The sequence below is a fragment of the Acartia tonsa genome, chromosome 15 (genome assembly GCF_053477335.1).
Source record: "Acartia tonsa isolate MP-2025a chromosome 15, ASM5347733v1, whole genome shotgun sequence".
Classification (NCBI taxonomy): domain Eukaryota; kingdom Metazoa; phylum Arthropoda; class Copepoda; order Calanoida; family Acartiidae; genus Acartia; species Acartia tonsa.
Window position 1 is genome coordinate 4,105,368 of NC_137274.1, and position 14,348 is coordinate 4,119,715.

The 14,348-nt window shown below is 35.3% G+C and overlaps 1 protein-coding gene across 7 annotated transcripts in view; it reads left to right on the forward strand.

Moving 5' to 3' along the window:
• The window catches only part of LOC145307377 (uncharacterized), a 449,599-nt gene extending 436,537 nt beyond the window's left edge, over positions 1–13,062 (forward strand). For 4 of the 7 annotated variants that reach the window (XM_080149789.1, XM_080149793.1, XM_080149792.1 and 1 more), the window contains 2 exons: positions 11,205–11,879; positions 12,976–13,062. In XM_080149789.1, coding sequence (XP_080005915.1) covers positions 11,205–11,877 — 673 coding nt within the window. In that variant the 3' untranslated portion in view covers positions 11,878–11,879; positions 12,976–13,062. Of the gene's footprint in view, positions 1–8,832; positions 8,903–10,007; positions 10,058–10,525; positions 10,578–11,204; positions 11,880–12,975 lie in introns of all 7 variants that reach the window. The other 3 variants (XM_080149788.1, XM_080149787.1, XM_080149786.1) reach the window with 3 other exon arrangements.
• Positions 13,063–14,348: the final 1,286 nt, after the last annotated feature.

The window sequence follows — 14,348 nt, forward strand, 5'->3', positions numbered from 1 at the left end:
AATTTTATAATTATAAACTGTCATGGATACAAAACATCAATAACTCATGTCTCTACGTAAGACTTAAGAGGGAGAAGGGAGCCAACACTCCTATTATTGTAAAAATATCAACCACCCCCCCCCCCTCAAAGAGATACACACTCCTGGCAAAATCCTGAGCACGCAACTATGTCTGTTACAGAGGTTTTACAGTACAAAAAGTGAACCTTCAATGTTTAATTTTCAAAATTTAACCAGGATATCAGAATGATTATGGAGTTTACAAGGAGGAGAGACAAAGAAAGAAGAGAGAAAGGGAGATAAATAACAACTTTGTTTTATCCCATAACACCTTTCACACCCACCCTTGTTAATTTTTCAATAACAAATTTTTACCACAACACATGTTACACACATCAGACTGATTAGATGTAGAACAATCAAAACCACTTTTTTCATTATATGTATTACTGCAGTAAAAGGCAGGGTTCTAAAGGGATAAGACAATGGCCAATAAATTGATGTACATCCCCAATGATGATACTAAAAATTAAAACTTCTATAGATTTAAATTAGTGGTTGAAATGTTTGCACATTCAGGTTTTTTTTAACCAACCAATCAACATTGAAGAAAGTCCCCATATTAAGTCAACAAATAAGAAAACAATATTATACAATTTTTGGGACTAGTTAGATAAACAGCCCATTGTCCTCTTTCTTTCTGGGTGAGAGGACACTCAAGAATATATAGGAGCCTATCATGGAATGTATTTCTTCGGTAAAAAGACATTCAAGTCAGGGAGGGAAGGGGACATTAAGTTTAAACGTTTCAACCACTAATTGTATTCTACAGAAGGGATAACATTATTGGGATTGATATCAATTTATCATTCATTGTCTTATCCCTTAATATAAACTTAAATATGTATATATAAATATTTGTGATATTTCTATGTTTACTCTATTTTAATTATATAAAATTGAAACAACTTCATTTCAGAACTTCATTTCAACTTTCCCTTTTCTATTAATAATTAGGCTATAAAACCAATCACAACCCCATTCTATCATTGACAAATAAGTCTAAGCTTTCCCAACACTCAATAATCAAAATAAAATTTTTAGGTGTGTGTGTGTTTTACATATGAAAGTGTGTATGTGACTTTATGCCTGTGTGTGTGTGTGTGCATGTGTGTGACTTTATGTATGTGTGTGTGTTTATGTGGATAACAATGTATAATTATTTAAAATGGGCAAATTTTTAAAAGTTTTGTTTCAAAAAATGAAATAAATATTTTAAATGTATGTTAAAAGGGGTTCAAACATTGTAAGAAAGGGAGAATACCACATACTCACAATCAAACAAACATACACATGAACACACACACACACATTAAAACAACATGGGGCCTGGGGGTATTCTTCTTTCCAGGGGTTCTAAATTTTGAAAAAGGGTAAATATACCACGTGGGATGTTTACGTATTTCTTATATGATTGGATAATTTTTAAAAATCCTTAATTGTTATTGGCTAAAATTTGGTAGTCCACATGGGATAATTGTATGTATATGAAATGAAGATAAAGCTAAACTTTTCAGCCAGAACTACACCTTGTGCTCATTCAAATTTATTTCAAAAAAAAACTATTCAGTTATAAATCTTTCTCAACCCAATTTAAAGGGAAAAAAGTCTACTTCATCATTCCGAAATATATTTCAAGTAAAAAATACTCATTATCAATCGCATCTGGAAAAAAAAACAACAAAATAAGTATATGATTTTTTGCAACTTTCCTGTGCACGCCACTAGAGCAAAACAAAAAAATTGGAATTCTGTTTTTACCATTATAAAGCTTCCCTGAGATTTTCAGCTTGATCGGCCCATAAAAGTGGTGTCTGCACTAATGGGTTAATTCAACATAGCTCCCTGAGCTGTCTTGAAGATCCACATGATTAACTCCAACTAGAACTGTAAGTGGTCTCAGTCAGCTTGCTCTTATTCCATTCAATTCAACAAACATTTTGTCCACAACCTCAGGCCACTTGAGGTGTGCCCAGAGAGCATTTGATTATATGACCAGTTAGCTCTTCATAGTCAAATCTTTTGCAAAGTGGTCTCTGTAAAAAATGCTGGATTCCTCTCAGTCAGTATGGTTGACAGCACACACAAGTGTCAAGATAATCAATGCTTCGGGGGAATATTGTTGTATAAATCACTGTTGGATATTAGACAAAGATTGATACTCTTCGCATACAACTTAGCCAGCAATTGCCCCTGCCAGTTACTTTAGCATTGGCAGTAACTTTCTTTGCCTGCTTTGCAGTGGTCGCAACCTCTCTTGCTAACTTTATGTCAATTGGCTTGTATGTGACCAGAGTGGCGGAAAGTATGAACTAATAATTATAAAGTGTACTTTTAAAAGTTGATAAACTCTTAAAAACATGTAGTCAATTTGGGAACTACTTGTGGTACCAGTTTGAAACTGGTTTTTTTTTGTGCAGAAATATGAAATTAATTGCTGGGGGCAATGTGGGTGTTAATAAACATATTTTCTCGTATTCATTCAAATCTGGTGGATAGGAACTGATTTTCATCCATACGGAAAAACTCAAGGCTAAAAAACTGGTTTTAATCTTAAAATTGTACATTCTATATCTGCGGAAAGCGGTTTATAATAAGATGAAAGATATAACTATTGTTTTTTATCACGAATTTGAAAAAATAAGTTTTCCAACTGAACACCTTAAAAAATTATATAAAGTTAAAATATGGAATTTTTTAATTTACACAATTTAATTATATATGCATAAAAATGTTTTATTTATCTTAGCTGTATTAAAACTGAATTGACAAGTATATTTAATGCAAAAGTGAAATTTCGTGCAAATGTATGTATAAACACTCTCTGCATGTCAGGTGAAGGAATTCCAAAATTTACAATAAAGTATACAACATTGCATTTAGTGCTTATTTTTTAGAAAATTCTTTTTTTTGGCATTCCCATACTATGAGTTTTGGAAATAATAATTAATGAAATATTTGTGCATACTTTTTGCAACTCTGTTTGTGACCATCTGCTGGTTTCTTGGTGTCTGGAGTAGGTTTCAAGAGGCCTCCTTGAGTGCCTTTGATGATTATTTCCACAATATTGTCATATAAGTCATCCTTTGAAATGATTCTGCCATTTCTTAAACTGGAGCTGACAAATTTATTATCATTGCTGAAATACTATCCAACTTAATCCATGATATTGGGATTATTTTGATCCCCATCTTCAGCTGTTTTCAGTGACTATCTCCCGTAATTAACCTCTGTGATGTGAGCTTCCAAAAGTTTTAAGTACTGCATGTTGTTGGCTTCAATTTTGGTTATGTATAAAAATTCCGTGTGACAATGCATATAAATGGATGATGGGCTGCTTGACAATTTCTTTGATGAAGGGAACATTTTAACTTGTTCTTCCATAACCTTGTCTGTGGTGTAAACCTAATTGTCTTCAGCTGGGCTAGTCATAGGTGAATTGCTTCGTGTCTTGCTCTCGCACATTCTCATTAATTCAACATAGCTCCCTGAGCTGTCTTCAAGATCCACATGAATAACTCCTTATTATTATTTGATTCTTTATTTGTCTTTATCATTTACATACAAAGATTACATTTAAAGTTTATCAATATTATTTTAAAAGTCATTCACAATATTAAAAAAAAAAATGGATAAAAATTATTTATGTACACATATATTAAAGAATATCATATCAAAAATACATTGGTTATAAGATAAGATTTTTACATACTGTGACATTCCCTTTGTTCAGTCATAATTTACGTCTTCATAAAATAATAATGGATCACATTTAAGATGTGATTAGCAGAATGAATAAGTAAGGGAGGGGCATGGACAGTTTTATTAACACTGTTAGGTACAAGGGTCGCCAGAGGATGACTGGTCCCTTACCTTGTTATTGCCCCTTTAATTAAAGTCAGACATCCTGTGGTATTCCCTGAGCCCAGTCATCAATAAAGCCTCAAAGAAAAAGTGTATCACATATAAGATGTGCTCGGCAGACTGAATTAAGATGAGTGGGGCAAAGACAGGTATTCTGATTGTAGACAGCTCTGACCCTGTTAGGTTTAAGAGTCGCCAGAGGATTAATGAAGGATCATTATCGACTGGTCACTTACCTAGGTATTTACCCTGTATAGCATACTTGAGCTGAGTAACAGACAGAGTAGGAATGAAATTTATCCAGGGTCAAATTGAATTGTTGTTAATTTTTCATATCCTAGTTTATACCTTTTGTTTTTAAGCAAAAATTTCCTTTGAAAGGAAATAAATTCAAGTAGATTTGAATTAAATGGAAGCTTTTTTTTCAGTCTTGACTGAAAGATGAAATATAACACAAGTATAATTTCAATATTTAAAACAGTTATCATATTACTTGTGAGCGTTTTTGGAACTCCTACTAACAGCCAGCTTGCGTCAAAATTGAGTTGAGTATTATGTAGAAAGTCTGTGAAGTAGTTGGTAGTAATATCAGTTGTGACAGGACAGTCCAGATAAAAGTGCTGGGCAGTTTCTTTGGGTGCGGGTAGATTCCGGTCTAGTATACAAAGTGTACACTCTGGAGACTCTGGCCTAAAATTAGCGATATTAGCATTAAAATAGTTATAATTGTTTATAGATTTAAACATGAATTCTCGTATATTTATTGGAATAAAGGACAAAGTTCATACTTTCTGCCATTTGCGCTCTCTCTCTATGTCAAATTCTCTTATTTTCGCCCAGTTATACCTATTTAAATAAGACTTACACTTTTCTATCCTCTGATCATCATTTGATAAGAAGTAACGAAAATGTTTAGACTTTACTTTTGGCTTTAAAAAAAGTGAACTGATTTTAGTTTGAGGTTTTGAAAGTTTACACCTATATATAGCAATATTGTGTTGAACAAATCCTCGAAGTCTCTAAAATTCCATGTAATTAAAATTGACCTTTGATTTGATTTTAAAGTTTCTATAATCTAGAAATATATTATCAATATTTAGCAGGAATAACTCCAACTAGAACTGTAAGTGGTCTCACAGTCTGCTTGCTCTTATTCCATTCAATTCAACAAGCATTTTGTCCACAATCTCAGGCCACTTTGAGTCTAGTGTGCCCGGAGAGCATTTGATTAGAAGACCAGTTAGCTGTTCATAGAAAATATTATGTAAAGTTCTAGTTATTACAATATTTTTGGAGCATAGTTGATGGTTAGACCCTTGTCCAATAGAAAAACACTCTCGGTCTTCTTCACCATTCTCTTTGCCACCTGTAGAGGGCCTTTGCCAGTAACTTTTTATAGGGGTACATGTTAACTATATTTGCCTCCCTCTGCTGCCTTAAAAAGCGCCTTTGTATCCTTCTCTTGCAAGGTTTCTTCCTGGCCTCCTGGACTATTTGCCACTTGCTGGTGTTCCCACTGAAGCTGCGAGGAAGTGGTCCATTTGTCTCAAGTAGATAAATTTTGACAAGGGAACCAACCTTCTTAATCTTCTAAATTCTGCCTCTGAAAAAAGCTGGATTCCCCTCAGTCAGTATGGTTGACAGCACACACAAGTGCCAAGATATTCAATGCTTCAGGGGACCTGCTAATATCTTCTTGAATATCGTTGTTTAAGTCACTGTTGGATACTAGACAAAGATTGAAACTCTGCACATAAAACTTAGCCAGCAATTGCCTTTGGAACCTTTTGTTGACCAGTTGCTTTAGCATTGGCAGTTATTGCCTGCTGTTTTTGGCCTGCTTTGCAGTGGTTGCAACCTCTCTTGCTAACTTTATGTCAATTGGATTGTATGTGACCAGAGTGGCAGAAAGTATGAATTAATAATTCTTAAGTGTACTTTTTAAAAATTGAAAAACTCTTAAAAACATTTTAGGAACTATTTGTGGTACCAGTATGAAACTGGTTTTTTTTTGTGCAGAAATATGAAATTAATTGCTGGGGGCAATGTGGAGGGTAATATACATATTTTAAGTTTTTCTCACGAATTTGAAAAAATAAGTTTTCTTACTAAACATCTAAAAAAATTATACAAAGTTAAAATATGGAAATTACACAATTTAATTATATATACAAGTATTTTTAATACAAAAGTGAAATTTTGCTTTTTGGTAAAATGTATAAACACCCTCTGCATGTGAGGTGAAGGAATTCCAAAATTTAAAATTAAGTATACAACATTGCATTTAGTGCTTATTTTTTTTTAAATTTCCTTTTTTTTTGGCATTCCCATACCTACTATGACTTTTGAATTGATTGTTAATGAATTATTTGTGCATACTTTTTGCAATTCTGTAGGTTTCAAGGGGCCTCCTTGAGTGCCTTTGATGATTATTTCCATAACATTGTCATACAAGTCATCCTTTAAAATGATTCTTCCATTTCTTAGACTGGAGCAGACAAATTTATTATCACCAAAATACTTTCCAATTTTATCCATTATTTTGATCCACATTTTCAGCTGTCTTGAGAGAAACAACTTTAGCCAATTGTTCAAGATCTTTCAATGGTCCCTAAAGAACTAAAAGCTGCCTTTTCTCGATAACTTTTTTGAAGCCCTCGTAAATAAAGTTTACTTTGTATTTGAACTTTTCCATTGCTGAGAGAACCTCAACATGATTAGCGAGGTCGCTTTTTTTTAGCTACATAGCAAAACCCAACTCTTGGTAGCTTCAACTCATTCTTGACATTCACAAATGTTGCCACTTTGAACAGCCAAACTTTGCTTGCTCTCACTTTAATGAGACAACATCCAGCATATTACAATCTTCATAAGAAACCTTAGAGCACTCATAGAATTGGAGTTCATGCAGGTTTATGACTGATATATGCCCTGTACTTCATATCTTACAAAGGTTTCTATTGATAAATCTCCTGTGCAGGCATTCCCAGCTTTCAAAGCAGCAGTTTATACTTTAGATCTCCTTCACAATATCTACAGCAAGTCTGCCAAATTCTAGAAATCCATGGATACAGACTCTCAAAAATTCAGTGCCATTTCGCTGGGAGTTCTTTGAAATGTTGATTGCAGCCTGGTTCCAGTTGTCTGCATTGTCTGCTGGAATTACTCCAGCTAAGTGCACCTGAATAGCATAAGCTGGAAAATTGGCATCATTACTTGCAACCAATCCTCTCTCTCTCTCGGCTAGTGATCTGATGCCCCAAGATTGGCAGTTACACTAACAAATATCCTGTCTCTCCAGAACTATACTTTGCATCCAAGTTCCTTTGTACCTTGCAGTAAACAGATCACTTGTACACAGTTGCCAGTTCAGAGAGATTTTTGCAGGCCCAAAATGTATTTTAAGTACAGGGTGTGCAACATATAACTGTACTTTTTTAAAATGGTCATAGCGTCAAAACTACTTGTACTATGAATTTAAATTATCTTCTAAGCTTAGGCAGGCAACATACTCAATACTTAATACTGACATGTTGGTACTTTTTTTATCTCTTCAACTTGTTCCTGCACACCGTTTTATACATAAAACCATTAACATCCATTAAATTATTATTTATAAAAACCTCAATGTTAATATTTTTACGATAGTTTCGCAATACAATATTATAATTATTAAAATATCAAAAGTGGCTGTCTTTGTGGCAACTTTAAGTGACTGTAGAGACTTTTTGTGTGGCAAGCTACAGCCACGGCAGACCGTAGCCATTTTGAAGATTGCTTTGGCATTGGCGACGGCGGCACTAATGATTTAAAAGATCCAGCTCCATATGTATATAAAGATAACCAACCTACCTCCCTCCCCTTTTCTAACTACCTTTTTTGTCTGCTACCAAATTGTTTTCTGGGCGTTATTTTTTTAGAAATTTTTTTTTCAATTTTGAAAATTTAAGTACCAACAACTTTGGGGACATATTTTGATTGTTGGTTAATTAAGTTAGGTGTCTAACCGTTTCAAGCACAAATTATAAATCCATTGTTATAGGTAAGAAGGCCCACCTCACAAGACACCAGAAGACCTACAGTTCAAGACACCAGGAGACCCGACGAAGGATCATTCAGCTCCTCCAGGCGTCCGGACTTGAACTCAGTACCCCAGGATCTGTTCAGTCAGGATGCTTCCTCATCAGGTGAATCTGATTAATACCCACTGGATTAGGACCGGTTCTCTTTATACTATCCGCTTGATATCCGCACAGAAAGCTGCCTATAACCTAAACAGCTGGGATTTAAAGGGATAAGACAATGGCCGATAAATTTATGTACATCCCCAATGGATGATACACAATATTACCACTTCTGTTCATTACAATAACCGGTTGAAACGTTTAAACACTTTACAGTCCAATCCATGGAATCCATGGAAACCGATTAATATCCACTGTATTAGGACCGGTTCTTAGCATGCTATCCGCATAATATCTGCGGAAAGCTGTCAATAATACGATACAATAAATAACATTACAAGTATTTGGTCATAACTCTTAGTTTTCCATGAAATAGAAAGACTTTTGAAAACTGATTACTTGGGCTTATAAAGAAACTGTTTCAGTATCTTGGGCTGAAAAAGGTTTGTTTTGAAAGCATACTTGTAATGTAATGATTGAACATATAAAAGAACTTAAAGAATTTAATCCATTGTCTTATCTCTTATTATCCATGTAGGCAGGGAGGGAGGGGACATTGGGCTGTTTAATACACTAGTCCCCATAGTTTATACTAATGTATTCTTATTTTTTGACTCGACAACTTTGGGGACTACCTAGTATTTATTAGTTCATTAAGTAAAGTGTCTAAACGTTTCAACCATTAGTTTTAATCTACAGATGTGGTAACTTTATTTATTACTAGATAATTCCATTTGGGGACCTCAGAATCAGAACAGAGGCTCAGCCCCCAACAACAACAACTTCAACTCTGGGTAAGAGACAATGGATTTATTATTACTTGGGTTGGGCCGGATACTAGATATCCGGCTGATTTATAATGCCGGATATCCGGTATCCGGGCGGATATCCGGCACTTACTTGATGCTGCACCAGATTTTCATATACTCTACTATAATAAAGTAACAGGATGTCTATGTGTCTTTTTGTATGTTTGTACCAAAGGATCTCGCTAACCGCTGAACCGATTAGGTTCTCCTTTACAGAGTAGCTTCTCATAGGTCCCGGGAAGGTTTATGATTATTTTGGGGGAGGGTACCACCAACCTCCCAAGAGAAATAGACAACAAAAATTAAATTTTTTTATTCTTTATTTGCATAGAACGCAACACAGACATGAAATAAAAAAAACATTAGAGGCCTCTAGGGTCGTAGCCGCTAGTACTCTGTTAAAGTAATATTCTCAGCTTGATAAAATAAATATTCTTACTCCTTTACTCCATACTCTTCCCTCATATTGGATGAACAAATTGGCCAATAAATGACGTTTAGGTTAGCAACCTAAATTGACGACAATATTTCCTCTGTTATAATATTTATAATATTCTATATTTATTGGTAAGACCACTGAATAGCTCCCCTTCCCCCTCTTTATTTTTGTTTTTTGGCAGGTTTTTAGCTACTTTTTTTTCTAGAAACCGGCAGCTGGCTAAAATAACTATTCCCCTTTATCTCCTCTTACTGGATAAATGAACTGTCCATATTTTGAACATAATTTTATGAAGACTCTGAGACTAAGTGGAGTGCCCTCCAAGGTTGCTTATTAGGTCCTATTTTATTTCTCGGGTAGAACGTGATTTTCTCTGCTCCTATAAAAGAAAGGCGCCTGAAACTTCTTGTCAGTATTACCATCAATATGGATAAAAATATCCATGGCGGTCGGACTGCTTTTAGGCATGTTTTTGGTTATTTTTGTATTTCTCCATTAATTGGGGGAAACTATATTTTCTTGGCTCCTTTAAAAGATAGATGCCTTAAACTTCTTGTCAACATTCCCATCATTATGGAGCATAAATAAGCTTAAACATCCATGGCGGTCAGACTGCTTTTTGGCAGGTTTTCAACTATTTTTTTCTTCTAGAAACAGAGGAGGGGTTCCTGGATGGTCCAACAATAACATGAACAGTCACGGTAGGGTTTTATTGATTTGATTGAGCTTTTTATCATACGGGTACCAAAAGTTTTTTGGGTACCTTATGTTATTTATTGTCCATTTGTCCCTCCATGAGTAGTCTTGTCTTTCACTATGACACTAGATGTTGTCATCCTTGTTATATCTTAAAATCATTGGAGTCCCCCAAGGCTGCATATGAGGTCCATAATTAAGTAATTGAATGGGTTAGGATACGGATGCACCTGCTTCAGATAACCAGTAATAGACTTCAAAAACTCGCGATCGTCGCAGGGGAGGTGATAGCTTTGAATCTCGGGCTGACTCTGCATAAGAACTTGTTAAAAATGGTTATTACTGAGCTGCTAGGTCAGCCTGTGCCTTTGGCATCTCAGGGCCAATAAAACTGGTTTAAATCAAATGATTGTACATTTTATATCCAGGAAAGCTAAAATGATACGAAAAATTATTATTAAATATTTATTTAGGTTTAGGCATGGATTCTAACCAGGGACAAGCTGGATCTGGAAATAATCGTCCAGGAATTGCATACTACTATTTTTAAAATCGAAGCTTTTCTATAATTAGGGGTGTCTGTCCGTCCGTAACGAATTTTTTTTTATAACTTAGGCATCCGATTGATCTGGTATATTAATTCCCTGGACAACAAAGTATAACGTTATAAGCAAAGCAACTCTGTAATCAAGTTCTAAAAATGTAAGTATGTCCATAAACATTATCCTGTATCAATCAGTTTTTCAACAAATTTACTTACAATTTTGGTTATTAATATTCTGATTATTCAGTTCTGACACTAAACAAATGTTTATGTCCGTTTGTCCTACCATTGCAGTGCTTCGCTTTTATGGATGTTGTCATCATTGTTTTAGAAAGTTTTGTCCGTCTGTTAGACGTTAAGCGGTATTAGGTTTTTGATCACACTAGTGCCCAAAGTTTTCTTATTTGTTGGCTTAACAACTTTGAGGACTCTTTATTTTTTATTGTTTGGTTTATTAAGGTAAGTGTCCAAAGAGGTATCAACCACTAGGTAATTGATAATTGTCGAAAGGATAATTTTGTGAATTATCATTGGGGATGTACGTCAATTAATCGTTCATTGTCTTATCCCTATAGATCTTAAAGATTTAAGTATGTAATCTTTTTATTAGGAATGATGGGAAATATGGGTCGCCCTGGCCCCATGGGGGGACCTTCATCCTCTATGATGGGACGTCCTTCATCCCAAATGGGGGGACCTTCCAACCACATGGGACGTCCCTCATCCCCTCTGGGTCTGGACAGACCTTCATCCCACATGGGGGGACTTTCACCCCAAATGGGGGGACCTACATCTCAAATGGGACGCCCTTCGACTCACATGGGGGCACCTTCACCTTATGGACGTCCTGCAACACACATGGGGGGACCAACATCCCCCATGGGTCGCCCTAATCCCCAAATGGGGGGACCTACTGGAATGGGACGCCCTCCAACATTTTCAATGGACAACTTTGGCGGTAACAGACTGAACCCAAACATGGCAGGGAACAAAAACGGACCCACTTCTTCCAACATTGGGGGTGGTCCAAACGGACCCAACTCAAATTTTAGAGGACCCACCCCACCAAATGGTGGTGGGGCTGCCACGATGAGACCGCCCAGTTTCGCCATGGATAACAAAATGAGTCCGAATTCTCCATTTGGGGGCAACATGTCAAGACCCGGGATGCAGTTAGGGGGAGGAAACCGCCCCATGGGTATCCAAATGGGTGGAGGCATGGCTGGAGGCATGAGGGGCGGAGCTGGAGGCATGATGGGTGGAGCTTTCCCCCTTAAATAGAGGTATGCTTGTTTGTTTGGTAGGCAAAGATACTCTATAATTAAGATATATGTCTCTACAGTCGATTCTGACAAACAATTCTAAAGGATAAATACCGCACAACCCCCTTTTCCTTTTCTTCTTACCCACCTCTCTTCAATTACATGCAAAAAAACAAAATATAGGTACTACCACATACTTTAAAGGTTTCATGATTTTTTTTTTGTAGAATTGATTGTTAGAATAGCTACCCCTGATTATTATTACTTAGATCTTACTTCAGATTAATATTTACCCTGTTCCCTCCTTTGCTAAAGTATTTAAAATTGTTTTTTTTTCAACAAATTTTGCCATTTAAAGTGGTTTTTCCTAAGGTCTTAGTTTTTAAGATTTATGGATTTAAAGGTTGTGCAAAAATGCGCACATTTTTAAAATTCAAATTACGTGGCTTGTGTTAATAGTAGAAAATAATTATACATACCGTTAGCATCGTCATAAGCTCTAGTTTTTAGATATATAAGAACCATTCCTGTGCTACGTATAGTACAGGAGCTACGTGGTAGAATGTTCCAACTTACTAAAATAATTTTTAACTTTTTCTAACATTTTTTAACGTAGCTCCTAAACTACAAATAGCACAAAAATGATGCTTATCTATAATACAAAGTAGTACGATGTCTGTCTGAAGCTTAAAATCTCAGTAACCACTGATCCGAATGGGCACTACTCTTCAGGGAAAAAAACTACTGGTCCTGGAATGGTTTTAAGCTAATTTCTTGGCAGGTGGGACACCCTCAATCCCCCAAAAAAATTCACTAAAACTATAAAAGGGGGTCGATAACCCCTCCCTCCCCCCCCCCCAAGAAAAAACCTTTAAAAAATTATTTTTAAATTTTAATTATGAAAAATTAGGTTGATCAAACCTCTTGGGGTGAAGCCCCTAGAGGCTAGGGACGAAGCCGTTAGTATTTCCAAAAACTAGAGTTTATGACGATTCTAACGTTATGCATAACATCTTTCTTATGGCAAACAAACTAGTTTAAATCTTATAATTATTTTAATATCCGCGGAAATCTGTCTATAATACGATGCAATAAATAACTATTTTTTACATTTCAGATTCTTTGGATGTCGGATGATTTTTAAACGAGTGAATTGTTGAACATTTTATAATATGTAAAATATAAATATATATTTAATTTCATACATTTTTTATTTTTCTTTTTAAAATCGAAGCTTTTCTATAATTAGGGTCGGTCCGTCTGTATGTCCGTTCGTGATACTTGGTTTGTTAATTTAGATATGTTAGAATTGTCCTATTGATTTCAAACCTTGCATCTTATAATTGTTGTATTTCCGATAAATCCTTATAATAAATTAACAGGATGTCTGTTTGTGTGTATCGAAGAATCTTGCTAACCGCTGAATCCATCTGCTTCTCCTTAACAGGGTAGCTTCTCATGGGTTCCGGGAATGTTTTTAACTATTTTGGGGAGGGTACAACCATCCTCACAAGAATAATCACATAAAAATCTAATATTTTTTTGCAGAAATATTTCAACGCAACATAGATAGGTATCGTAGAGACTTGAACCAATAAAACCAAACATTTAAAGTGCCACTAGAGGCGTCTGGAGGGTTTAGCTGCTAGTGTGTTATATCTTAGTAACCTAAATTGACGACAAATTTCCACCATCGTGATATCCACGTATATTCTTTATCCATTAACTGGCGGCTACGCCCCTAGAGGCCTCTAGTGGCACTTTATTTTTTTCTCAATAATAAGTCACTTATGTTGCATTAAAGTCTACGTAAAAAGTTATATTTTTTTGTAGCGAGTTCCTTCGGTAAAAACAGACATCCTGCAAATTAAAATTTTTTTATCGAATTTCTACTAGAAAATTTGTGTACAAATTGGCTATTCATATTTTATATTGGAATTTTGATCAAATTTGTTTTAAATTTCTGTGCATTCTTTTATTATTATTATTATTATGCAAATGTGCCGATTTCTAAAGATAAAACGGCGTTAGGACAAAATCCCTAAAAAGGCATAATTTTGTTTACAGTAGTGTTTTAAAGTAGGTAAAGGCCCTGCAGTGTTTGGCCCTCCGCAGGGATTAGGCATATAGAAAAAGTTCTTTTGACCATTGGGTTGGGTCTTTTGTTAATTAGGTCTTTTGTTAATTATGTTCGTTGTCATTAGGTCCCTTGTCCCAACGCCGTTCATACTGAACACTGGGCATTTTTATACATTTAGTTTATGTAACTATTCTATGTAGTGGCGTGCGGTAGTGGGGTGTCCAAGCCTCATTAAAATTGAAATGTGAAGTGCCCCCTTCCCATTTTTTAAAATGAAATTTTTAAGATTCCAACCAGTTTTGTTAGCCCCCCCGAAGGCCTGAGCTAACCAAACTTACAATAATACGATACAAAATATGAATTTTCGGAATGGCTGAGAACCGGTTTCTATTAGATTATACAAGCAGTAA